General features: G+C 44.6%; 4 protein-coding genes across 6 annotated transcripts; all 4 read left to right on the forward strand.

Annotated features, from left to right (window-relative positions):
• Nucleotides 1-683: 683 nt before the first annotated feature.
• Nucleotides 684-10,492, forward strand: ak9 (adenylate kinase 9). Of its 2 annotated transcripts, none has more exons than XM_076016831.1 (36): nt 684-824; nt 915-1,012; nt 1,125-1,188; nt 1,256-1,308; nt 1,398-1,494; nt 1,596-1,708; nt 1,810-1,974; nt 2,059-2,181; nt 2,315-2,389; nt 2,547-2,648; nt 2,733-2,872; nt 2,970-3,292; nt 3,376-3,396; nt 3,617-3,735; nt 3,874-4,021; nt 4,120-4,216; nt 4,379-4,452; nt 4,724-4,921; nt 5,252-5,391; nt 5,486-5,692; nt 5,813-6,082; nt 6,164-6,297; nt 6,548-6,767; nt 6,841-6,894; nt 6,975-7,211; nt 7,330-7,548; nt 7,679-7,895; nt 7,998-8,199; nt 8,280-8,426; nt 8,531-8,748; nt 8,860-9,056; nt 9,151-9,320; nt 9,462-9,560; nt 9,709-9,811; nt 9,917-10,031; nt 10,167-10,492. In XM_076016831.1, the coding sequence occupies exons 1-36, from the start codon at nt 794-796 to the stop codon at nt 10,373-10,375; spliced, it is 5,199 nt and encodes a 1,732-aa protein (XP_075872946.1). In that variant the 5' UTR covers nt 684-793; the 3' UTR covers nt 10,376-10,492. The 2 variants fall into 2 exon arrangements, with proteins under 2 accessions (XP_075872946.1, XP_075872948.1); XM_076016833.1 differs by having other exon boundaries at nt 2,062-2,181.
• A 546-nt stretch (nt 10,493-11,038) lies between these two features.
• LOC142882208 (structural maintenance of chromosomes protein 6) lies at nt 11,039-18,726 on the forward strand. 2 transcript variants are annotated; one of them, XR_012925751.1, is made up of 28 exons: nt 11,039-11,191; nt 11,422-11,588; nt 11,675-11,792; nt 11,905-12,010; nt 12,185-12,321; nt 12,400-12,461; nt 12,586-12,666; nt 12,756-12,857; nt 12,939-13,058; nt 13,162-13,260; nt 13,380-13,526; nt 13,836-13,924; nt 14,023-14,187; nt 14,259-14,437; nt 14,850-15,051; nt 15,184-15,298; nt 15,516-15,676; nt 15,863-15,998; nt 16,129-16,209; nt 16,317-16,487; nt 16,615-16,752; nt 16,925-17,070; nt 17,175-17,300; nt 17,426-17,531; nt 17,750-17,902; nt 17,991-18,088; nt 18,354-18,515; nt 18,554-18,726. XR_012925751.1 is itself a non-coding variant. In XM_076016795.1 (27 exons), the coding sequence occupies exons 2-27, from the start codon at nt 11,469-11,471 to the stop codon at nt 18,442-18,444; spliced, it is 3,249 nt and encodes a 1,082-aa protein (XP_075872910.1). In that variant the 5' UTR covers nt 11,039-11,191; nt 11,422-11,468; the 3' UTR covers nt 18,445-18,726. The 2 variants fall into 2 exon arrangements, 1 of the variants encoding a protein (XP_075872910.1); XM_076016795.1 differs by having other exon boundaries at nt 18,354-18,726.
• A 638-nt stretch (nt 18,727-19,364) lies between these two features.
• Nucleotides 19,365-21,752, forward strand: LOC142882209 (required for drug-induced death protein 1-like). Its single transcript, XM_076016797.1, has 2 exons — nt 19,365-19,795; nt 21,021-21,752. Exons 1-2 carry the CDS (start codon nt 19,490-19,492, stop codon nt 21,156-21,158), a joined length of 444 nt encoding a protein of 147 aa, XP_075872912.1. The 5' UTR covers nt 19,365-19,489; the 3' UTR covers nt 21,159-21,752.
• A 401-nt stretch (nt 21,753-22,153) lies between these two features.
• Nucleotides 22,154-23,905, forward strand: tmem18 (transmembrane protein 18). The gene is made up of 5 exons (XM_076016829.1): nt 22,154-22,334; nt 22,511-22,628; nt 22,925-22,979; nt 23,067-23,160; nt 23,268-23,905. Exons 1-5 carry the CDS (start codon nt 22,242-22,244, stop codon nt 23,364-23,366), a joined length of 459 nt encoding a protein of 152 aa, XP_075872944.1. The 5' UTR covers nt 22,154-22,241; the 3' UTR covers nt 23,367-23,905.
• Nucleotides 23,906-25,646: the final 1,741 nt, after the last annotated feature.

A 25,646-nucleotide genomic window follows, 5' to 3' on the forward strand; every position in this document is an offset into this window, starting at 1 on the left:
TTACGGACAGGTAACAAGTCGTTGAAGCCTTCTGATGACTGTAGTCATCAGACTGGTGGTAGAAGTTAAATAGATTTATCCCGACTCAACGATCATTATGGGCCTTTTAGTCACTATAGTAACCGTACTTGTTGACTGGATGCCGAGCAACGAGTTCTAGATTTGAAGTGCGTGAATATTACTAACGTTGCGGTAACCTATTCCCATGCGCGGCCATGTCTGTGAGCATGATTTAAAATAACATATGTCATTATTCCCCACTTTATAGTGTCTCAAATAACATTCTAAAGTTTAGTTTCAGAGTTTATTGAATAATTAAAGTTAGAAATTTGGTTTATTATGCTTTCATCTTGGAGCTCCAGAGTTGCATTGGGGCTTCTCCACTTCTGCACAGCCAGAGACGCCAACTGTACATCATGACCCAAAGGTTTAGGGAGAGTGCCCTTTTTCTGAACGACCCATTTCTATCTTTTATCCAAGATTAAAGTCGTACTTATAGCGTTGTGCAGCTGTATCGAGGAAGATCCAAAACACCATGCGAACTTTGATTCTTTATTTTGAATGTATCAATTACAAGAAAATTAGTTCAACAGAGCCTCGTGTTGTCTATGGGCTTACGTTGTCTTGAAAATCTGAAGTTGCTTCATTTGTACCCTGTAGCAAAAATCAGCCAACCGCGTCGGCTGTTAATGAATTTACCATAATGGTAAAACTATGCGTGCACTTTAAATGGGGACACGGCCGGTTTGACCGCAAGTTACGAGGCAGACAGCTGCGCTGAAAGAAGTTTAAAATGGATAGACCTGGAAAAACTGGAAACCCAAGTAAGGAGCCAATGTGCTGGATGAATTCTATTTTATTTTTACTTTCGTTATTCATGTTTACTAAATATTTGCCTGCTTGTTTCCTAAAAGCTCAAATGGACAACCTTGTGGACACGCTAATGGAAGATGAGTCAGAGAGAGAAAGTCTTGTTGCCAAACCAATCTGTTTCATCATCATTGGAAGACCGGTAGCATTGCCAGCTTGATTTTAAATTCACCACCCTAACAGAAAATACATTTGTCTCGAAATAGACAGACCTATAATTAGAATACCTATATTTTTGTGTTATTGTTTTTCAGGGTGTTGGCAAAACTACCCTGGCCAAAAGGGTGGCAGATTCTTGGAAGTGCATCTTAATTGACGGTAAGTGTCTTTGCCATACGTCCCTTCAACTCTCTGCTACTTAATTCAGACATTGCTAATATTTCAGACACTACCCTGCTTGAGACACACATCAAGAATAAAACTAAAGAAGGCACCAGGGTGAGCATAATTTCCCACACAGATTTTATAATATAAAAAGATGGTTCCCTCTTCACCTTATATGAGGATTTCTGTCCGCATGCTTGCAGATACTGAACATCTTGTCTCGAGGAAGAAGTCTGCCAGAGGAGCTGGTTCTCGAGCTAATTCTTGCTCGGATCAACTCAGCAGACGTGCAGCATTATGGTATGGGTAAAGAGTGTTCCTCAGAATTCTGCTGTGAAACACTGCACATGCACACACACCTGCAAAGCAAATGACGAAGAATAGCACGTTTTGTCACACAGGTTACGTCCTGAGCTGCCTGCCTTTCCTGTCAGACGGATTCATGAGGGCCCGCGAGCAGCTTGAGCTGATCAAAAATCTCAAAATGGCGCCAGATTTCATCATCAACATCAAGGTGGGCCCATATGCCAGCAATGTATGAGAATAAATTGCTAAGCCTTAGCTTCTTCTGTTTAAGTCAAACCTTTGTTTGGATTCTCTCCTCTTCTTACCCAGTGTGCAGATAAAGATCTGGTGGAAAGGCTGGCAGGGTTGAAGCAGCTCCCTGAGACCGGGCAGCTGTTCACTAGGAGTCAATGGCAGCGAGAGATCAGCTCCTACAGGACCTGGGACGGAGATGATGACTTGAATGATACAAAGGTAGAGGAGAATGAGGCCAATGTAAGTATTGCAGTCACTGTGGCTTTAAAACCAATATTTTGGCTTTACCAACTTGTTGTTTGTTTCTTTTTTAATTTTATCTAGCAGAAGGAGGAGCGACTGCCAAAGCAGATCACTGACCAGCTGGTGTGGGTCCCTGAGTATGAAGCTAAAAACTCTGTTTCTAGAATCAACATTTACAGAGACACCATACTCAGACCGCTGGAGGTCAGTCACTCACGGTTCCAATGTTCTTAATTGTTCAGTTTTTAATGAAGAGGTCCAGTCAACATGTTGAGTGTCACTTGACTTGTTCATCAATTATTGTTATTTTTGTGACATTAGGGATTGTGTTTTTTAGGATTACATGGCAGAGCACAATCTTCTCTACATACTGGAGCTGGATGGACACGCCAGGCCCGACGACCTGAATGCAGTAAGCCAGTAGGAAGGATGGAGCTTATGTTGCTCTTAGTTCAAATTATTCCTGAAATCACATAGAATATGCTTTGAGGTTTCATAATTGTGTTGTTGTTGCAGCTAGACAACTTACATTTACATAGTTGACTCCTTTTTTCCTTCTTTTTCATAAGTCGGTGATGTTCCGTCTTGGGTCAATGGCAATAAAGTGCATTCCCGTTCCGGCAATCCTCCGGCAGACAGATAAGGACGAACCAGGACCCGACGTTGAAACAGTCAGACGTCGCACAAAAACACGTTCAATTTAAACTGCACTCCATTCTGTGAGTCTGATAAAAGAAAATTTGCATTAATTGCAGGACGAACTACTCCGGCTCAGGTCCTCCGCCATGGTGGTGGCCTCGGGTTTTCGATGGAGGAGAAGTCGCTGGGGTCGAAATTGTCCTGTTGCTTTGAAGGAAGGACACGTAGTACCTGGCCAGCCGGAATTTAGTGTGAGGTGAGTTGTCCAGGTGAGAAAAACATTTAAGTTTATGTTATAGCTAGACTGAATCACAGTTTTAAGTGGTTTGTTGTTGTTTGTTATCTCTGTGCAGCTTTCTGGACAAGATGTACATCCTGTCGTCTGAGGAGGCTTACCAGAAGTTCATCACAAACCCTCGGCCCTACCTGCTTCCCCCGATGCCCAGGTTCCCTTGCAGGGTCTGCATCATCGGGCCGCCGCAAGCAGGGACGACCACTCTGTGTCGGCTTCTGGCTCAGTCCTACAACGCACTCGTGCTGGACGTGGATGAGCTGCTCAAACCGGTTCTGTCCAAGGAAGAGCAGGAGAGAATTGACAAGATCAAAGAGGAGGCAACACTTTTGGCAATAGATATGGTGAAGAGGAACATAGAGGAAGGAATCGAACAGACTTCAGGTAAGTTTTCTGTATGCCTTTGCCTCAAAATGCTACATATTTTTAACATGTGACTGAATCCCACAATTTTTAAATTCCTACAGACGAGACAAATCCTGAAGAAGGTAAGTTTTCAAAGTATATGACTTTTTATGTTTTGGCTTTGCACATTTATTTTTCTTTTCATATATTTTCTGATTCAATTTTATCTTTTATCATCAAGTCAATTTACTCAATAGTAAAAAGTTCAGCGAAAAATTCAAAATGCAAACAGCAAATTCAGCCCTGCACAGTACTTTCTTTCCTTCCATTTCCTGTAAGCGATTTCTTTTCTGCTGTTGTCAGTGACAGAGAATCACCCGGCAGTACAGGCTATGGTGCTCACTGCACTGGAGGAGGCCAAACCTGTGCTCACATCTCCAACAGAACCCATTAGCAAGATCCTGAAAAGGATCATGCAAGAGGTTTGCCAACTAAAAAAAAAACAGTCATTAGAACAGCACAAACAGTCATTTCTGTCTAACGCATCCAGTTGATGCAATGAGCTTTTAGCATCTGTTAAAGGGTTTAAAGCAGCAATACTAAAACTTTCTGTGCTGCAGATTGCAAAAGCCGATTCAGAGGCTGGCGTAAGCACCGGCTGGGTGCTCGACAACTTTCCCACAACTATGTTACACTTGAAGGCCTTACAGGAAGATCAAGTCTCTCCGGACATGCTCTTCTGTCTCACAGACAGCGAGGAAAAGAACGGTACCAAACATTGAAATGGTGCAGGTGGCGAGCAGTTTAGGTTTTGAGGTTTGAACATGAGTGTTTTATTTGTCGTGTGTTTGTAATGTGTGGACCAGTTTTAAAGCGGATGTATGAGAAAAACAAGGAGACGATAGATGAAGAAATCTGCCAGAGGTTGAAGGATGAAGCAACCGAGAAAATAAAGCAGTCTGAGTACGTCCGCACTGTCCGACACGGTTTCAGCGGCTCTGCATGTCTGGAATGGCTTGTAAAAGTGTGTGTGTGTGTGTGTGTGTGTGTGTGTGTGTGTGTGTGTGTGTGTGTGTGTGTGTGTGTGTGTGTGTGTCTGTGTGTCTGTGTGTGTGTGTGTTTCAGGTCTCAGAAGAAGCAAAAGCCAGAGGCACATGTAACTGATCTGGAGACGGTCATTGAAGAGGACGAAGGTGCCGGTGTGTCCGTTTAGGATGTTAAGCTGTTAAAAAGACTTTGATGAATATTCATTTACAATCACAACAAATATTTATTATCACAACAATTTTTTGGATTTTCTTCAAAAGCAAAGAGAAGGGCTACAACTCCAAAGTATATTTAGCTATATAAAAACATAAAAAGTCAAGTTTGAAAATTTGATACAGGCATTTTAAATACTTGCCACAAAAAATCTATATAAAAAAGAGACATTTGAAAACGAACTCTCTGACTCTACCTTCCTCCGTCCAGGTGAAGCCGAGGAACAGCTTGATCAGGCTTCGGCTTTTCCCGCCAGCCCGGAGATGGAGGCCAACAGGCAAAAACTGCAGCAGTTTATGGCAAACTGGGAGGAGGTGAAGTCAGGCCTGACTTGTCCGCACACTGTGCTAGAGGTCGGTGGCAAAAATCCTGAGGAACTCCTCCAGGAGATTGTGGATGAACTGCAGAGTGAGTAGAACAGTATAACTCTGTCCACCTGTTTCTTAAGAGGCCACGTATGACATAACAATGCAATTGCGTTTCTCAAAAGTCAGGGCAGAGTTATTATAATGAAAGTGATTAAAACCAGACCCTTGCCTCGTAATCAGAAAAGAGAATTAGCCAAAACCCATGACAGCCTTTTTTTTTTTTAGGCCTGGCTCACTGTAATTCACTGATATCCACTACCAAACTGTATGCAGCCCTTTTATCCTAATTATCACATAATTATAGACGAAAGTTTCCACCATCAAGAGGATTTAAAAAATCCTCAATAAACCTGTATTGAATGTTTCCAAGAGCCTTTTCAGCACGTGTCGTGGGTGCCGTCCGCGGTGGACAAAGACGAAGAGGAAGAGGACATGCAGGCCTTGACTGAGCTGCAGACACCCGACGTACCAGAGTCGGAGGACCCGGACGTAGTCGAGGCAGAATACGATGTCAGATACTGTCAAGTGTTTTCGCCTTCTACTCAAAAGCATCGTTTCACCCTCGGAATGGCTCGGTCACGTCTCTCCGCTCTCTCTGCGACAGATCCAGGACATGACGGCCCTGTGGTTGCTCGGCGACACCCGCCATTTCTGCCCCGTTGCCCTGAAGAACAACAACGTCCTGTTTCCCTGCACGGACAAGGAGGCCACCAAGTACCGCGAGAAGCTCTACTACTTCTCTAGCCCCGAAGCGAAGGATTCGTTCATTGAAAACCCTGCGCAATACGTGGCAAGCACTGGACCCCTCCAGGTATGACCAGGTGAAGTGACCAGGACAGAGACAGACAGAAAGACAGAGTCAGAGGAATCTCTGTTAATAGGAAAACAATCTACTAATCATTTTTTTTTTCTTTCTTTGGGACCATCCAAGCCTCCCGCCCTGCGGATGTTCTGTCTGGGCAACCGAGGAGCGGGGAAGACGACTCTCGGCGTGTGGCTCGCCAAGCAGCTCGGCATCTTCCACATAAAGTTCAGAGAGCAGCTTCAAATGGTCATCGTGGCCAAGAACGGCCAAAGGGTCCCGTACAGCGACGAGGTGGAGTCCAAGGAGGACCTGACGACACAGATTAAGCAGGCTCGGCGAGCGGCTGCGGATGAGGAGGAAGAGGAGGAGGAGAAAGAGGACACTGAATCTCAGGAGGTGGGTGCATTTTTGCATCCCTGCGTTACATTCACGTTTGATTTTTGGTGCTAAAAATGGTGCATGTCCGTCCTCTCCAAGGGTCAAGGCCAGCCAGAGTTGGAGCTGACTGAAGATGAAAGGGCCATAACAGCCTACCTGTCCACCGGAGAGTCACTGAACGCAAAGATCCTGGACATTATTGTCAAACCGCTGTGGCAACAGGAACCATACCGGTATTTGAATAGAGAGAGACACAACTGCTTGTTTAAAGAATTATGTATTTAGTGGATGAATATTAGTAATCTTCTCAGGAAGACATATATTCCCAAGACCCCACTGATAAAATTGATATAATTTGCTTATTTTACCTGATAATTATGGATAAAGTAAAAGACTCTGTGTAATTACTTTGAATACCAAAAGAGGGAGCAGTGTTTGACATTTTGGGAAAATAAATGTGCACGCCTCTCATTCACTTGGCAGGTCGACTGGTTTTATTCTGGAGGGCTTTCCATCCAACACTGATGAGGTTGAATACCTACTGCAGCAGCAGCTTTTCCCCGATCTGGTGCTCATAATGGAAGCCAACATCATGGAGGTTCAGAAGCGCCTGTTGCCGTCGTACCTGGACCAGTGGCGCAAATGGCAGAGGCACCTGGAGGAGCAGATCACCATGCTGCGGCAGCTCCGTCTAAAGAACCGGGTAAGCAAGATCTTGCATGGCATCTTCACTGACTGCGTCTCGAGCTGTGCCCTCATAAGCTCTCACTTTCCAGGAGGAGAGCATGGCCAAAAGACGGGCCGAGATGATGGCAGAGTTCGAAGCCAAGGTAGGCACAATGAAGCCGCATGAGCAAACTGGGGATGAAGATGAGAATCACAAGCCTCGTTCCGCGCTTCCTCCACTCAGTTCAGGAACCGCTCGGGGGATGAGGAGGATGAGGAGGACGACGAGGACGACGAAGACAATGAAGAACTGGCTGCTCTGAAGGAGGAGATTGAAGCCATGCTGGAGGATGAGTTCCCACCGGAGGAAGATCCAGAAGATATTCTCAACAGAGAGCACGAGGAGGCAGCGATCCAGAGGCTGGAGATGGATATAGAGGAGCGCTTCATGACGGATGAAAACAATCTGGCTCTTGTGATGGTAGTAATACACCATAGTGTATCACGACTACACACGTTTTGCTTGACAGTGCAGAGTCATGCGTTGCATGCAGGCTGAATGATACAAATGACTTTGCTTGCCTGTGTGTGTTCGCTAGGAGCTGCTGGCTGAAAACAACATTGCCAAAGTGCTGATCAACGCCTCTCGCAAGCTCGGCACCGTGAGGAAGCAGCTCCTCCAGAAAACCCTGGCCCTGCAGAGAGACAGGGAGGCCCTTCTGCTCAAGTGCCAGCCCATCTCGTACAGCCTGGCGCAAATGCTGCTCATGTCTTCTTATAAATTCTACAGTGCATTTGGATGCTGGGATCCAGTCAAGGTGGAGTGCATCGTAACAGCTATTAATGAAATTTCTACTTGTGCTCTAATCAAAAATGCCAATTTTGAATCATTTTTGAATTGAAAAAAATGATTTTAATATTAACGCCATCAAGTTTCTCCTTCTGCAGCAATACAACGAAGGCGAGCTGGTCCACTCGCTGCCGTGGCCACTCAGCAGCGCGCAGCCTCTCATCTTCAACCAGTACATTTACTTTTTTAATTCTGTCGAGAATCGCAAAACGTTTACTGCAAATCCTCTGAAGTACCTGAGGCAGCCCAAGCCCAACCCCTGCGTGCCTATCAAAATGGCAGTGGTGGGACCCCCAAAAAGCGGGAAAACTACTGGTGAACGCTCACATTCTGTGCCACGTGTTTGAAGAGATTTTGTTTCTCAATGCATTCAATACATTTACCGTCATCGTGGCTTTTTTTTTTTGTTTGCTACAGTGGCACAAATGTTTGCTCAGAAGTACGGCTTGGCTCGGCTCTCCATCGGCAGTGTTATGCGCATGGTGCTCAACACGCACCAACACACCGAGCTGGCCGCCCAGATGAAATCGTACCTCTTCCGGGGTCTCACCGTCCCGGATGAGCTTGCAGTCCAGTGCCTGGAGGTGGCGTTTCTGAGCTTGATCTGCAACACTCGCGGGTGAGCTGTGCAGGGCAACATTCTTAATTTTGCAAATTGATGGTGATGGGGAAGACTCACCCAGACGTTTATGACTTCAGGTACGTGTTGGATGGATTCCCAAACACAATAAAGCAGGCAGAGCTGTTGGGGTCGAGGAACCTGATCCCGCTGGTTATATTCGAGCTGGAGCTCGAAACCGTTGAGGTGCTAAAGAGAGGCCTCGCTGACAAGATGAAGCCAAACAAGTCGGTGACAGTAATTCATCAGCAACATGTTTGTTTGTCTCTCTTATGTTTTTTCAAATGTTAAACTTTTAACCGCAATGCAACAAAATGTCCTCCACTCCCAGGCCTCACCCGAAGCACGACAGCTCCGAGATCATCCACATTCGCAACATTTGCTACAAGCAGGAGGTGGCGGCGGTGAGGCACTTCTTCAAGGAAGAGTATCAGAACTGGATCCCGATGGACGGCCAGAGGAGTCAATGGTGGATCTGGAACAGCATTTTGAAGGAGGTCAGCATCAGCATGAAAAATATCCACAGCTACCTGGAGAGGAGAAACAACAGTAAGTACGATCAGAGGGGACTTTTTTTAGTCACAGGAACTTTTAAAGCTGTGTTCTCTTTTGAAGAAAATGCAAACTGTTTTATCCTTCACATCAATTTTCATTTCTCAGAGCAAGCCGCCTGCATCAACAGACTCTGCATCACGCCCAGGGAGCTGCAGTCCCGCCTTGGGGAGTTTGGCCACTACTGCCCAATCTGCTTGGCTCTCCTCTACCACTTGACCGACTGCTCCGAGACTAAAGCCCTGACACACGGTGCAGAGTACAGGGGACGCTTCTACAGAACGTGCGGTAAAGAACATTTAGAGGTCAGCGACAATTCCTTATTTTTCGGACATATTAGCTCGGTGCGTGATCCATGTTCTTATGTTTTGTGAGCAAAACTTTCCCTGCCGACTGCAGCTGTTCCTGGACTGTCCCGATGACTTTCTGGCTCCCAACTGCCCACACAATCTCCCACCGCCCCACTTTTTACCCCGGAAGCTGACTGGGAGTGAGGTGAGGAACAGGTTCCCTCAACAAGCTCACATGAAGGGTTTCTGCCCAGTAACATTTCTGGATGGGAAGCAAAGGTAACCTCCTGATTTGCAAACATTTTAAATATAGTCTAGTTCACTTTACTGGCCACGTAACCTCCTCAAGTTCTATTTTAATGGTGTTGGAGGAACTTTTTTTTAACTTGAAAAACCCAAAAGTTGTTTTTTTCTCTCTAGATATGAAGCACTGGTTCAAGGAAAGATGGAATTTGCTGTCGAGTACAGAGAACAGATCTACTTTTTGGAGTCGAGGCAGAAACAGGACAGGTTCATGAGGTGCTGCGCTCTTTTTTTCTTCTAAAGGTTTTACCATACTCACTAACTCACTAGTGTCTAAATGTTATTCCTTGTACTTATAAATGCAGTGTCATTTTTCTTTCATCTGAGCATGATATACTATATATTTGATATATCTTTAACCAAGGACTCCTGAGACCTACTGGGAACTGAAGCTGCCCATCAAGATCCCTCCTCTGAGTGACCCCGTTCCCCTCACGTCTCTGCCAACACTGGGCTACCTGGAACAGGTGAGGTCATACATAACCACGCACACAAAACAAAATGGTCACAACATATAGATATATATTTACTTTTTTTTTGGACCCTCGTACCCACCGCCTCTTTCACTCTAGGGTGTAGCTGTGACCGTCATAAAAGCCATGACAGCAGTCGGGCGTCTCAAACCAAAGTATCCCTTCCTCACAGTAAAAACCTCAGCACTCATCTATGTTGCTTTCTATCTCAAAGGTAAAGGAAACAATATGAAAAGAATGCCGCGCTTCATTTACTTTTTTCTTTTTACAGTTTTTATCCACCGCCTCAGCACAGACACTGACACAATGAATCCAATCTTTCTTCTTTTTTTTTTTTCTTTTTTTTTAGCTTTCAACCACAAAAGCCCAACCTACATCAGAGAGATCTACAAAAAGAAGTTGGCCTTGTTTGAAGAGAACTGTGCACTCATTCCCTACCTGTGCTCATCAATGAGGGGGAACTACAAGCCACTCAGCGAACGTCCCTTGGACTATGAATTCAAGCTTCACAAGTTCCTAGCTTTGAGAAATGTCTCAGGGAAAAGTTCTGTGCTATAGCCTTGGTGGTTTTCAAAACCTGTGTATTTTGTTATCATGAGTACTGTTGTTGCTGTTACATTTTTGTTGTATCAATCAGATGTATCAGGTTACGTCATGGTTCAGGGGAAGGAGTTGTCCAAGAAATATATACTCTGTTTATTATAATTCTATCTTTTGATTAATAAATGTATAAAAATGTATCATTGTTTTTTGTGTGGTACTGCATATCACTTCTTTAATTCAGTCTGAAACAATATAAAATTGCATAAAGAGAAAAATGAAGGTAATGATATTTTAATTTAAAAAGACCGGCCTTCTATTTTGAATGAAACCTTTTCTACACGCTATCACTTTAATTTTGATAGGCTTGATTAGCGACTTGCTCTTCACAAAATTCTAATTTAGTATTAAATTAAATTAATGCTACCTATTGGTAGTAGTTTGCTCGTTGTTCCCTATGTCTGTGTATACTTCATTATCTTTTTAAATATATATAAATAGATTATTTTTTTCCCCCATTTATTAACCTTTCAAGATCCATTATTTTAATTTTCTGTGTTAGTTTTTCTTTTGACGTGCCTGCGGATAGAGAGTGCCTAGCATGGGTGCCTACCCTGGGCTGATATACCCATGCTAATGCTGTTGCTGCTGCTAACAGAGCCAAGTCTCGTCTATTCACGCGAGATTTCTCCGCAAACAGTGCGCGCGAATTCGTCAACGAAAATAAAGCGATGGGAGGTATCCACGCACTTGCGTGACGTTTGCCCAGTCGACTGAAAACACATCTGTCTGGTTTCCGCGCAGTTGATCCCGGGCACCGCCAAACGAATCAAGGTGAGTTTAACTTCCGGTATCGCCCTCGCCTGGCTTCGTTATTACCCAGTTAGTTCGCTAGCTTTCCAAATTGCTCCGGTTTGCTAACCCGACTCGCTTTCATCATACGAAAGCCGACAACCGTGACAGTCCAGTGCTCAGTGGTTGGAATCGCCGGTTTACATTCCGGCCAGCTGTTTTCATCTTTTGCTGGGATAGTGAGAGCAACTTGCCCACTCTCTTCGTTTCAGTTTCGAGTCTCCCCCGAGACTCCTTGGCTTCAGTACCCAGGATCGTCATGTCTAAAAGACCGAGCACATCCGGTCATGGGAAGCCCCAAAAACGTGCCCGGAACGCTGAGGACGATGGAGCGGTGGAGGATGGAAGCGACGCCGAGGATCCTCTGCCGAGCAAACAGGTGACCTACCGCTCATCGTCCTCATGACGATGGTTTATTTTTAGACAGACGTGCCATGATGACGAAAGCGCGTTCCCGAACTCCAGGTGGTGCGCGACGCGGGGATTGTGGAGAGCATCACCCTGAAGAACTTCATGTGTCACTCTCACCTCGGACCCTTCACCTTCGGATCTAACGTCAACTTCGTCGTGGGCAACAATGGAAGTGAGTGCAGCTGTTGAGCCGTTTGTCTGGGAAAACTCCTCCTCCGTGTTTGTTGTTGTTTTGTATGCCTTCAACAAGTGCCTTGTTGTTGTCGTCGCCATCTTCTGTGCAGGTGGAAAAAGTGCCATTCTGACAGCTCTCATAGTAGCCTTGGGTGGCAATGCGCAGGCAACAAACAGAGGGTCCAGCCTGAAGGGTTTTGTGAAGGAAGGCGAGAGGTAACAGTTGTGCTTCAGTTGTTCTGTTTATTTTTGTTTGCCACAGGTTGGATGACCGGTAAAGCAGATTGTTTTCGTCCTCTCGCAACCACATGGCCACCGTTTCTTTTCTTTCTTTTTTTTTTCCCCTTGAGAATTGATGATGGTTGAGTAACTTGTGTGTCCGCTCTCCAGCTCAGCGGATTTATCCATCACCTTGCGCAACAAGGGGAAGGACTCGTACAAGCCCGAGGTGTATGGGGATGCCATTATTGTTGATCTGAAAATAACGCGCGAGGGACTGAGAACCTATAAGCTCAAGAGCAAATCAGGTAAGAGTTGGAGATTGACAAACGGTCGTTTGCCAGAAAAATAGGCCACGTGCTCACAGCAAAATCCTGTCTCAAAAGGCCAAATTGTGTCGAACAAAAAGGAAGAGCTGCTGTCCATCCTCGACAGTTTCAATATACAGGTATCTGCTGCACTTCAACCTTTCTGCATCACATTAGTGGAACAGCATGAAATTGTTGCTTATCCAGACAGACTGGATTGGTATGAGGGTGTGTCATCTTAATGGTGTTTTTTTTTCCCTCCAGGTAAACAATCCGGTGTCTATCCTCACTCAGGAAATGAGCAAATACTTCCTGCACTCTAAAGGAGAAGGCGACAAGTATAAGGTAATTCTTGCTTTGCGTGAACTTCAGCGAAGATGCATTTCTTGATTTACAAGTTGCTGTTTTTTTTTTGTTTTTTTTTTTTTTTGCAGTTCTTTATGAAGGCTACCCAACTGGATCAAATGAGAGAGGACTTTGTTTACATCAAAACTACCAAATCTGTCATCGAAGACAAAATTGAACAACTTAATGAAGTAAGAATGAATTTTATTTTCTTCATTTTCTGCCTCAAAGGCAGCAGTTGTGTTTAACGCGTCTTAAAATGTTTCATCCAGTGCGTAAAAGACTTGAAGCACAAGTTTTCAGAGAAAGAGGACCGTTACAAGAGCCTGGCGTCTCTGGATGAAATGCACACCAAAAAGGAGGAGTTGACCAGGCAAATGGCCTGGGCACAGGTGAGCTTCTGTCTTACTTTTTAAAATAAGACATTTGAGTCCTTTTTAATGAAATGCGTCATTTCCGCCTCCTGTGAGAATCACATAAATGTGATCGTTCCAGATAATTGAAATGGAAAAGGAGTTGGAGCCAATGAAGGCCAAGCTGAAGACAGACAGATCGTCTACAGAGAAATATGACGAGAAGGTGGATGAATGGAAAGTGAGTGGGCCAATTCAATTTCAATTTCAGAAGATGTCGGGGATGCTAGCCGCTGACCTGCAGTGGTTGCTGCTCTCCATCAATGCACTTGTCATGGAATGGCTTCCCTTTTCTCCCAGAACAAGGTGGAGGAGGCTGAAAAGAAAAAGAGGCAAAGTCAAGAACAGCTGGACGGGATCACGCAGCAGCTCTCGGAGCTTCAGTCAACCTGCTCCGAGCTCAAGGCCAAAGTCCAGGAACAAAATGCAATTTTCAAGTCTAGCGAGGTGAGCGTCGGTATGAAAGCTGTAAACCTGATCAAGTTTCATGAAGTGCTGAGAAATACTCTGATTATTGTGTTGTTCAATTATTATTTTTATTTTTTTTTACATCAGAGAGACTCAAAAGCGTCCTGTGAATAGTACCATTAACATTTTAGAGAGTTGGCATGGCACTTTAATGATGCAAGAATTTTGTTCCATTTGGCCCTTGTTTGGGAGCTTAACATTGATTAGGAAAAAACAATCTGATAATTGGCAAGTGTTGGACTTTGGCTGAAATGTTTAATGTTCAATGTGATAATGTGTGTGGGCTAGGTCATGGTCCACAGATGCAGGGCAAACCTGAGGGACCTGGATAAGGACAAAGCCCAACTGTCCTCAAGAATAAATGATCTCAATCTGAGGTACATCCCACACTGTATCTCTAATGCCCGCTTCTGTGGCAAAACATGTCTTTATAATAATCACATCTGTGTCATTATCCAATTGCTCGTCCCTCCAGCATCAGCCAGACATCAGGAACAGAGCAGCAGGCCAGAGTGGAGCGTATGGAGCAAATACAGGCCGAGCTGGAACAGCTGGGACACCAGATCTCCACCCTGGGCCAGCAGGCCGACCAGTACGAGCGCGCTTGCAGCAGGGCCAAGGAGGAACAAGACAAGTTAAAGTAGGAAAGTTAAAATCTTACCTGACCCTTAAGGAAGATCAGGACATCCAAACAAATCCCTTCACCGCCAGGAAAGAGAACGACTTGGTGATGAGGGCCATCGACGCCAACCAAAGGAACCTGCAGATGCTGGAGAGCAGCCGGTCCAATCGCCTGCGCCGCTTTGGGGAGCACGTGCCAGCGCTGCTGAATGCCATCGAGGAAGCCCACAGAAAAGGCCAGTTCAAGCGCAAACCCCGAGGACCTCTGGGTAAGAAACCACCTGGCAGCACTAAAGCCACCGACATTTGACTGATTGTAAGCGCCAAAACAGAAAACAGACCAAAAATGATTTTCATTGAGTGTATTTAGACGTTTGTGACAACTACTTATATGGACGTTTTTTGGTTTTTTTTAAATATAATTTAATTAATTAATTAATTTAATATTTTACATCATAACAAAGCAGGAGAGAAAGTCGTAAAGTCTGTTAAGGGCAAGTTATGAATCCCAATATGCTTTACGTCCAGCAGTTTTATATGAACATGCTTTGCAACTTTTGAAACAAAAAAACATTTCTATCCAAGTTTACCATTACTGTGAGTATAAATCTCTGAAAATAAACAATATTTATCATAACAAATGTACAATAAATCCACATTTGAATTGATCCTTTTTTCCAGGTTACCTGATCAGCCTGAAGGTTCCGGAGCTGGCTCTGGCCGTGGAGGTGTGTCTCAAAGCGCTGCTGCAGGCCTTTACCTGTGATAACCACGAGGACGAGAGAGCGCTGAAGGGCATCATGAGCAGAGTGTTCCCAGGGGGTAATAGACCTCAAATCATCACCAGCCCTTTCCTACCAAGTTGCCACGACACGAGAAAACGGTGAGTCTAAGTGACCCGCAGGGCGACGGCCTCCTGCTGCACAGAGAACAAACACACGAAAACCCATGGGGTCGTTTCAACTCTTCAACATTTTTTGCCATCCTCTGGGTTTTTCTTGTGTCTCTGTGGCAGGGCGGTGGATCACCCCCCCCACCAGTCGGTGCTGCAGGTCCTGGAAATTGATGACCCGGTCGTAGCAAACTGCCTGATTGACATGAGAGGAATCGAGAGCATTCTGCTCTTCATGGTATGGCGATGGTCTGCAGTGCACACTGCAAGTGATTCATTGTCCTACGTTGCCTGTCCTGTTATGTTGTACACTTCACCGTCTTCAATTTCTTTTAGATCTGTTTGATTTCTTAATCTTTAATTGCCCTGTAAAGTATTTTTGAGTTTTCACGTGAGCTTGAAATGTAAAATTAAGTACAAATCATGTTGTGTTTTTTGTGTTTTCTTTCTTGTAGAATCGTACAGAGGCTCGCCGAGTGATCCAGGGTCCCAACCCCCCACGCAACTGCTCCTGTGCCTTTTCAAAGGAGGGAGATCAGATCTTCACAAACCGCAATTACACTGCTGAGCAGAACAGAGCCCGCTTCCTCTCCGGAGACGTAGAGGAGGAGATTCGGTGTGTGTGTGTGTGTGTGTGTGTGTGTGTGTGTGTGTGTGTGTGTGTGTGTGTGTGTGTGTGTGTGTGTGTGTGTGTGTGTGTGTGTGTGTGTGTGTGTGTGTACTTCAACGATGACAACTCCTTGCAATGCAACAACCTCTCCTTTGCCTTGACAAATGACTCGTCCGCTGTCCCTCCTCTCAGCCACCAGCAATGTGAGAACGAGAACCTGAGAGCTAAAGCGAATCGCTTCCAGCAGCAGATAAGAAAGATGGACGAGGACATCAAACAGAACCAAGTGCTCCTGAGACGAGCAGACGCAGAGAAGAAAACGACGAAAGTAAGTCTTTCACCTCACGCCTTCTTTCAGATCTGGTTTTGTGTTGATGGCAGATCGGAGATTGGTGCATGCGTTTCTGTGCAGCACTGACTTTTTGACGTGTTTCACTACATTTGTCGGTTTGTTTCAGAATAAGATCACCAAGCTGCAGCTGGAGCTGACGGACCTGAAGAATGTGGAGGAGCCTCAGTCGGAGGACTTAAAGCCTCTGGTTTGTACAGGACGCATCGCTGCGATGTAAAATTAGACAGACTAATATTCATCCCGGTTCTGTGTTTGCATCGGGTGACGCTGCCACTGTCACCTTTCAACCTGCAGGAAGAAGACCTGCAGGAGATCATTGCAAAGATCGCATCCAAGACGGCCGAGTACGAAGAAAGACGCGCCCAGATGGCCGAGCTCAAGGCCCAGTATGAGAGGGCGGAGCAAGAGTACAGGCAGCACAAGGAGAGGATCAACGCAGCCGCCGAGGAGGCGGACGTGAAGAAGGTAGAACCTGGAATCCTCCGGCCGTGAGTCCGGTGGTAAGAGGGAGGGAGAGAGAGAGAGAGAGAGCGGGAGGGAGGGAGGGAGCACGGCACAAAGCTCACCGCGGTTCTCTTTTGTCCTGTAACAGGAGGAGCTGAGCAAGACGGACCAGGAGGTGATGAAGGGCAAGCATCACAAGAAGCACTACGAAGACAAGCGCAGCGTCCACCTCGGCAACATAAAGACCCAGGAGGCAAACCTGGTCAGCAAAGAGCAGGAGCTTAAGGTGGGCCAGCGGGGATCTGTTTTCCAAATAGACTTTAGCGAACGATCAGGAGTTCAATGAGTGTTTGCCACCCTAACTGTGGCCTAAACGGTTCTGATAAATGTCCCTGAGGTGGAACAAGAAGTGATGCCTCTTCATTTAAAACTGATGTTTTTCTCTCCTGGCGGTTCAGGCTTCCCTAGCCAAGGCCATCGAACTCTGCCCCGAACGTCTGGAGGTCGGACGCTCGGCGAAGAGCCTGGACAGCGAGATGGTGCGTCTGGATATCAAAATCAACGCTCAGGTGGAGCAGCAGGGCGACCGCGAGGAGGTGACCAGGTATCTCAGCCAGACTTCCTGCTGTTGGCCCGCCCCTACTGATTCATCCTCACCTCACCCTGCTGTCTGTCTGTCTGCCTGTCTGTCTGTCTCCCGACATCCAGGCTGTATCACGAGGCTTTGGAGAGCTACAAGAACATGGCACACCAGATCAAGGACCTCAGGAACTTTGTCAAGTCCCTCAACAAAGTCATGAACCAGAGACAGCAGGTCTACACCGACATGCGAAGGCAAGTTGTTGCGCATTCCGTCTTTAGATTTTTTTTAACACTTTAGATTTTTGTGAGTGGTCACTTGCGGCAGAACGGCACTGACCTACAATACACGCCGTCGCTCCTTTTCTCCGCCTCCTCAGGTTCCTCTCGGCCCGCTGCAAATACTACTTTGACAACACGCTGGCCCAGAGAGGTTACTCTGGGAACATGCTCTTTGACCACAAGAATGAAACCCTCACCATTTCAGTAAGAACATTTCCCTCAGTGGGGTTTTTTTTTTTTTTTTTCACCCTGACTAAAATTTCAATTTCACCAATTTGTCATTCACCTCTGTGTTTTTAGAGGACGTTTCTTCAAAAGCTCCAAATACTACACACTTAACCTTTAAAGGCCACCACGGCTGCATCAAGGTGCACTGACTGTATTGTTCTCTGTCTCTCTCTCTCTCTCTCTCTCCCCTGCAGGTGCAGCCCGGTCAGGGCAACACGGCCGACCTGAGTGACATGCGCTCGCTGTCCGGTGGCGAGCGCTCCTTCTCCACCGTCTGCTTCGTCCTCTCCCTCTGGGCCATCACGGAGGCGCCCTTCCGCTGCCTGGACGAGTTTGACGTTTTCATGGTAAGATGATCCACTCTGTGGGAAGAAGAAGCGCTTTGTAGGGAGGAGGAGGAGAATCAAAAAGATGACGGTCTCCCCTTCTGACCAGGACATGGTGAACCGTCGGATATCGATGGACATGATGCTGAAGGTGGCTGCCAGCCAGCGCTACAGACAGTTCATCTTCCTCACCCCGCAGAGCATGAGGTACAGTCGCCACATGCCACACCTCGTCAGTGCATGTACAAGCTGCTGGACCACCAGCGTGCGATTTGTTTTCCTAGGAGCTGTGTATTCACAGTAATTAACCTCTGACAACGTGCTCCTCTTTTTTTTTTTTCTGCTGCTCGTTTTTCCTGGGAAACGACTCGAGCTGCTCGTCCGCAGATATCGCCTCATTTCTGATGGCCGTTGTTTTTTTTCTCTCTCTCTCTCTCTCTCTCTCTCTCTCTCTCTCGTCTTTGGTTCCCAGTTCTCTTCCCGAGACCAGATTAATCCGGATCCTGCGTCTCAAAGATCCCGACCGCGGCGGCGAGGAGAGGGAAGAGGAAGTAGTAGTTTAGTAGATACCAGCTGGGAATTTTACAGCAACTGACACGGGGAGAAGGTTCCTCAGCCCTTGAAGTTTTACACCATGTTTGCAGTTTTACACAATGTTCGCAGTTTTACACAATGTTCGCAGTTTTACACATTCATGTAATTTTGTACACAACCAAATGCCAATAAAATGCCGTCATTGCATTGGAAAAATTACCAAATATGGATAAACTGTTAAAAATGTTCAGCTTTCTCTGTAAGTGATGTGCAAATGTAAACTAATTAAATTTAATGTTAAACTGTTACAACTGATACAAATGTGTTGCTTCATTAATTTTTTTCCTTTTTTTAAACAGAACATTTTCTGCCTAGTTCAGCTATTTCACCTCAGAAGTTGCGTGCGTGCTAGTTGGCATCAGAATTATACATTAGCATTTTTGGGCTTTGCTTTATTTCTTATTTTTCCATGAGGCTCAAGACAAAAGTGTGGAAATTAGCCCATTGTGACATCACAAAGGGTATAGCCAACACCCCCAGGAAGGAAGAGCCGACAAAGCAGGAAGTGAAGTTGCAGGAGTCTGTAAACAGAAGGCTAAATATGCTGTTCATGATAAAAGGGCTGCTCTACTGAAGTCCAGGGTGAAAGATAAAGTCCGGACAATTGGTTGAAATGAGGAGCTTGAAAAAACGGTATTAATCACTCTGACCTGGAATTTAGTCCAGAAGCTGCAACAGTGTCCTAATTGTTTGCAACAAGTGACAGAACAAAGCAGAGATGCCAAACCCGCCCGTCTTCTCCTGGTCTCTGCTCATTATTTCCTGGTTAAAAGATAATATAAGCGCTGGATTTGAGACCCCAGGATTTCAAGGTCAGTCTTGTGAGGAGGAAGGATTTACACCTTTAAGGGCTTTGCGCCAAATCCCCCTCATAAGGCTTGACCACTGGAATGCACTTCCACTCATGCACGAAACTTCTCCCGACATCATACCTGACCTCCTGAGGCTAAGTCTTTTTTTTTTTTTCCCCCTTTTTACATCCCCGAGAGCTGCTGCCAGCGACAAGCATGCGACATGAAGGCCAAATCTCTTCCATCAATGTTTGACAGAAATGCAGCAGCAGCAGCTGACACTCCCGCACACGTATGTGCTGCAAAATATCAGCGGCACAAGGACAACATGGATCACCAGGAGGGAGCGCTTCACGCAGGGCACCAGGACGGGTGGCCCACTGCCGCCGCCAGCCGCAGGAAAAGTGACAAGGGCCACAGGGAAATCCACTTTGCCTTCCTGCCCGAGAGGTACGAGCCCCTGGTCGACGACGACGCAAAGGAAGAGCGCAAGAAAAAGAAGAAGGAGCAGTACAAGAAAGTCAAGAAGGTACAAGGATTTTGTTTTTGTTTTTTTGACACATAAAAAAGGAAATAAAATCACTCACGCAGTCAAAATAACTTAGCACAACTTAAAACTTTCAGCACTGCATTATAAGTTCAAAATCATAAATCTGTTAAATCTGCTTATCTGAATATGATCATATAAACAACAACAACAACAACAACTGTGTGTTGAACGCGGAAACTTGAACAGATCTAACAAGAATACGTTTCTCTTTCTCTGTAGTTTCCTCTTGGGTAAGTTATATACATATTTTATTTTAAAAACTCCAAATGGCATCAATCAACCAGCTCCACTAAAATAATTTGAATTATTTTGGTGATGTTCACAAACAATCAAGTTAATCAATTAAATATGCACAAACACAAATATTTTTTTCAACAAATCATCTGAAATGTTTTCATACTTTACTTTTTTCCCTTTTTGTTTTATTCAAAACACTAAATGACCAATTTTTTTGACCTACTTTGATTTGCCAGAGAGGCTTCTGGACTCTGGGCCGAGTCGGCCTACTTATTTTAGAGTTTATCAGTTACCTTGCACCATTTTATGACAATGGAATGGGCTCTTATCTGCAAAACACAACCACAGTCAATGTGTAAACTGTGTGGACAGTATTGTCGTATCACTACTGTCTATTCCAGTACATTATAAAACAGAAATTGCAGAAATTAATTTTCAATCCATCAACTTGTTTTCCCCAGCAAAAAAAATCCCGGAAATACACAAATTTGCTGTCTATTTTTTATTCATTTTATTTTATTTCATTTTACATGTAAGACATGTTGTGCTGTGGATAAATAATTGTGGCTCAAAAGACCTGGGTTGTTTTTGTTCTGCTTTTCCTCCAACATCTGACTTCCTGTGTCCACTTCGGGCACTCAGCCCTTTCCTCTTCCTGTCCTCTCTCTGCTCCCGTGGAGCTATTGTTTCTCAACATCACACGCTCAGATTTAAAACAAAACAAAACCAACAAACAACAATCCACCTCTTTTCTCTAGATTGTTGCCACGTTGTCCCACAATGTCTCAACACAATTTAGGTCAAATTCAACCTTTTGAAGCAAACCCACATCCGTCTTTATCTATGTTTAAATATGATTGTGATTTTGAACTCACAGCTATTTGATTTGAGCAACCGCTGACCTGAAAACCGTGTTGATGTGTGCACATTTACACGGAGGTGGGTTGTTGTTGTTTTTTCCCCCCAGAACGTTGGCAAAGCACTTCGTGCCACATGGAAGTGCCTGATGCTCGGCCTGTACAACTTTGCCCTGGGTTACTCCACTCCGATCACAGTGGCTGCTACTTTTGTGCCTGACTATCACCCCGGGAGGAACACCAGCTGATCTGCGCCATGCACACCACCTCTTCTACCAACACAGACACTGCCGGACTGCCAAAGATTGACCCTAACATCGATCCGTGCATTAAGTCACGTTTTTTTAATCAGCATATTTGTTTAACAATGGTTCTGTTACAATCACATGTCCTTTACTGTAATATGCATATGCTACTGCATCATAACCACATCATAACCCACAATTTAAATGATAAAACACTTGTATATATGGGGTATATCTATTTTTTAAGCATCTGTTTGGTGTAAGCATTTGTGCAGGGGGATAGTGTAAAGTGGCACTTTTGACAGACCATGAAGTTTCTACTTTATGAGAAGAGAATCTAAGAAGACGTGTTGAAGGTATGAGGGGCAGATGAAAGCTGAAATTATGAATTAAGACATTATGAAGATGATGCTCATATAGTCTAAAACATTTCACGATCCACGTCTTTGTTCAATTGCGTGTTTTGCTAATCGTGATGTGTGTGCAAATTCACATATGCACAAATATGATTTGTAATTTTAGACTTTTTTTTTCTAGAGGCTTGGAGCACTCCTTTAAGGAAATTTACTTCAGTTGAAATAAAGATATTTGTCTAAATGAAGTGCAAAGTGTATTTTTAAACTGAATGATTAAAACATCTCCCTTTTATAATTGTCTGATCTGTAGGACTGAAAGGTTTTTCTTTTCTTCCTTTTTTATCGTCTCTTTCTACAAGAAAATACACAGGACAAATACCATAAAGTTTTGCATGAGCATAACTATTATTATTATTTTTATTTTATTTTATTTTTTCAAATATCTGAGGCTGAATATAAAGCATTAAAACAGAAAAAGTTAGAAGTGAGAAATGGGTGCAAATAAAGGATATACAGCTGAAACAGAAGGACATAAGGCCGCAAGCAAGCAACGGAACTGGGAGCAGGATCGAGCCGGTGTCGGACGCAGCGGTTTTTTTTGCCGTTTCATTTACGCGACGCGCCGGTTGGTCGCGGTTGTGACGTAAATTGACTGCGACTCGTTCGCTTCTTCCGCAGACTCTGTTTGTTTACGTTGGACGTTCGGAAGCAGGAGCTCACTTTGCCAAGGATGACGGACCACAAAGCCAAAAACATTTCTTCGATACCCATCGACGGTTACAGCAACTTACGAATCACATCGATATGGACGTTTCTGATGTCTGTAAGTGACGCTTCAGGTAGCGTCTCGTGAGCCGGGCTGGGTAGATAGCTGCGAGCCGTTAGCATGAGTCATATCCACACGGCTAACCAAAGCTACCCGTTTAAAGGAGCCGTAAAATCCTATTTGTTGTCTTTGACGGCTGGTGAATATGACGCGCACTTACTGCCTCTCTCCAGGTGCAGTGGTCGGAGCCCTGGCTCATCGGGCTGCTGGTGTTTCACGCGGTGTGTTTAATCCTGACTGCGGTGACGTGCAGGTACTACAGAGCCCAGGTGGTTCACTTCCTAATCATGGGTGAGTAATTGATGCATACTGCAGATGATGAGCACGGCTCAATCGAGAATGACTATTGTCACTTGTCATCATGACTATTGACATCGCAGTTTCTCAACGAAGGCATCAAAACTACGTATGAACGCACATGGATTTATGTAGGAAACAATAAAAGTGTGAAATCACTCAAACACGTTTTATATGTTAATTCTTAAATAGCTACCTTTTTATAAAAAGCATATTTAGAGGTTTTATTTGTTGTTGTTTTTTTTAACCCAATATTATTTTTTGCATGTTGACGCCACCTCTCTCTACAGTTGGCCTGGTGTACAGTGCGGAACATTTAAATGAGTTGGCAGCCATGAACTGGAGGTTGGTCCGTCTCTCTGGTCATTGTGTTGCTGATTTGCAATAATGACTAGTTCAAATGAACAACACTACATTTTCCTACATTTGCAGGTCCTTCTCCAATTTCCAGTACTTTGACTCCAAGGGGATGTTCATATCCTTGGTCTTTTCCATTCCTCTTCTCATGAACACCGTCCTAATCGTGGTGAGCGTTGTGATCATCCGTCATCATCCTGGACATGTCAAGCAGAAAGGTTCAAATGCACAGTTTCACACCTCCTTTTTCCTGCGTGTGTTTATGTGCTCTGACAGATGCTGTGGGTGTACAGGACCTTTTCCACCATGGCTGAACTGAAGACACTTCAGCTCAAGCGAAAAGCGCGCAAAGAGAAGCGGATGAAGAATGACTGATCCCCCCACTTGTTCCCCAAAAAAGGGCTTCATCCAGAGGATTTAGGAATCTCAGCTAATCCTGAATTTTGGAATGGAGGACAGATTCCTTTCGGCTGACTGCAAAGTGATGCTTCACTGATGCCAGTCAGAAGTAACTCTCTGCTTCTTTTTGTTAAGGAAGATTCTGTACTGTGCAGTTCTGAGGGTCCCGAGGACATTACGTTATACATATATTTTTGATTCTCATAATGTATTAAATTCCAAACTATACGTTTAAAGTGTTTGTGAACGTTTTTATTGTAATTGGTGAGTTTAAAGGCTGGGAAACAACAAAAGTCCTTGTACAATGTGTCATTTAGGTTTGTTTAGATTATGCTATTTTTTTTTATTTGTATTTGTATTTGTATTTTTTTTTTTTTTTTACTGTGCTGTATGGTTGCTGCAGTATCGATCATCACTCAGTTGCAGGCTCAGCGCCGGGCTTTAGGTGGCGGTTGATTTCTTTGAATGTCTTAATTTCCCAATAAATCCATCTAATTTCCATATACATGTTTAAATTCTCTCTGGAAGAGTGTGTATATGTGTGGGTTTGTGTGCATATATGGGCGCGCATCTTGAGTATTTGAGGGCGACGGGGGAGTAGCTGCAAATTGAGATCACATGACAGAGGCAGAGACCCTCCACACGAGGGGCTGCCAGCCCAGTTCAAATCTTTTTCATGATGGACGTTCATCAAATGCAGGTTTGAGCGCTGCGAGGAGGCGCACAGCTGGCGCTGATAAGGCCAGCGTGGACTCCGCTCCTTTCCGTGTCTGACAGCCAGCGTCTATGTCATCAACAACCTGCTGCATCCAGAGCCACTAAATGGAACCCAGCTGCAACCAAACCATTTACACGTGTGCTCTTGTCCACAGCATCGTGCCAGATTTCCTCATGAGAAAGTCTTACTTTGAAAATTTCAACACACTGAAGATACATATTCATGTCTTTTTTTTTTTTTTTTTAACGGCACTGGAGGGGTTTTTCAGCCTTGTGTGTGTTGATTTCCTCAGACACAGAAAACTAACTAACAAACGTACCACCTTCAAAAAAAAAAAAAAAAAAAGAGGCCACGGTAGTGCACCACTAGAGGGCACTGTGAATTCAATCACAAGACTCAGGTGCCACTCAAAACAAAACAAAAAAAACAAAAAACGGCAACGCGAGAGATTTTCCATCGACTCGCACTTCATTTTTCTACATTCTTATCTCTGGCCAGAGGATGACAGGATGCCGTTCCCCGCCTGCCTCGCTCTGTTTTGATTTTGTTTGTATGACTCCCAGTTTGTGTTACCAGATGCATTTGACATGAGCTGGTTCGCTTCAGGGTGCGGACACGAGCTATTGGACTGCGGCCCTCATCGGATGGTATGCGAGAGTGCGGGAGGCAAACAGCAGACAGACTGGTTGCTTGAGCTGTCCAGTGGGGTGATGAAGCCAAAATGCCACTTCATATGTTTAGACTGCACCTTGTAAAACATCACTTCAGTGAGCAGAAACAAACATTTGGGGGGAAAGATGAATTAGTCATTTGATTGTTGGGTTTTGTATCTGACTAACGGAAACTCAATCCAGCTCAGAATTGAAGATGGAGGTAAAACCCCATTTTGGCCTTTTTAAACCTGATGAGGTCGGTCAAATGATAAATATCTTTTCATACAGTGTGCGTGTAGTGTTGCACGTCAAAACACTTGGAAGAGCTCCCTGGCTAATTTACCAAACTAGAGACAAAAGCAACATTCCGCATTTAAAGACAGCAACTGTGGTAAATCCATTAGAGAACGGAATAGAATAGACTTTGCTGTCGTTACACAGTCAAGTTCAACATAATGGAAACAGGGTGCAAAGAGACGAGGAGTCACACACCACAGCGAAATGGGGTACACAATTTAAAAGACTTTAAAATAGGTTAATTGCACAGTAAAAGAACAAAGAGAAGCCATACAAAAATGAATATTGCACAGCGTCTTGAGTGAAAACTGAAAATAAAGCAAGCCAAAAGAAGTATAAACATAGACTGTTCTCATTCCTGGGATGCTCATTGATGCTTTGGAGGCACAGATCTCTCTCTCTCTCTCTCTCTCTCTCTCTCTCTCTCTCTCTCTCTCTCTCTCTTTCTCTCTGTTTTTTATTTTATTTATTTTTTTATTTTACAATACGCAGGACGTCTCATCAGAAGCCAAACAACAACAAAAAAACAATTTTTTCACTTGATTTCACTTGGCCTTGTCACCAAGCTTTTTCACCCAATTTCACACA

The sequence above is a fragment of the Nelusetta ayraudi genome, unplaced genomic scaffold (genome assembly GCF_046127955.1).
Source record: "Nelusetta ayraudi isolate G7.1 ecotype Tasmania unplaced genomic scaffold, CSIRO-AGI_Nayr_v1 ptg000238l, whole genome shotgun sequence".
NCBI classification, from domain to species: domain Eukaryota; kingdom Metazoa; phylum Chordata; class Actinopteri; order Tetraodontiformes; family Monacanthidae; genus Nelusetta; species Nelusetta ayraudi.

Bases quoted from the DNA above. Each gene is read 5' to 3' on its own strand.
- ak9 (XM_076016831.1), top strand. From the start codon at position 794: ATGGATAGACCTGGAAAAACTGGAAACCCAA. The intron at 1,975-2,058 runs GTAAGTATTGCA...AATTTTATCTAG, and splicing joins TAGAGGAGAATGAGGCCAAT to CAGAAGGAGGAGCGACTGCC. The intron at 4,217-4,378 runs GTACGTCCGCAC...TGTGTGTTTCAG, and splicing joins GAGAAAATAAAGCAGTCTGA to GTCTCAGAAGAAGCAAAAGC.
- LOC142882208 (XM_076016795.1), top strand. From the start codon at position 11,469: ATGTCTAAAAGACCGAGCACATCCGGTCATGGGAAGCCCCAAAAACGT. The intron at 11,793-11,904 runs GTGAGTGCAGCT...TCTTCTGTGCAG, and splicing joins CGTCGTGGGCAACAATGGAA to GTGGAAAAAGTGCCATTCTG. The intron at 17,903-17,990 runs GTAAGATGATCC...CCTTCTGACCAG, and splicing joins ACGAGTTTGACGTTTTCATG to GACATGGTGAACCGTCGGAT.
- LOC142882209 (XM_076016797.1), top strand. From the start codon at position 19,490: ATGAAGGCCAAATCTCTTCCATCAATGTTTGACAGAAATGCAGCAGCA. The intron at 19,796-21,020 runs GTACAAGGATTT...TTTTCCCCCCAG, and splicing joins AGTACAAGAAAGTCAAGAAG to AACGTTGGCAAAGCACTTCG.
- tmem18 (XM_076016829.1), top strand. From the start codon at position 22,242: ATGACGGACCACAAAGCCAAAAACATTTCTTCGATACCCATCGACGGT. The intron at 22,629-22,924 runs GTGAGTAATTGA...CTCTCTCTACAG, and splicing joins GGTTCACTTCCTAATCATGG to TTGGCCTGGTGTACAGTGCG. The intron at 23,161-23,267 runs GTGAGCGTTGTG...GTGCTCTGACAG, and splicing joins TGAACACCGTCCTAATCGTG to ATGCTGTGGGTGTACAGGAC.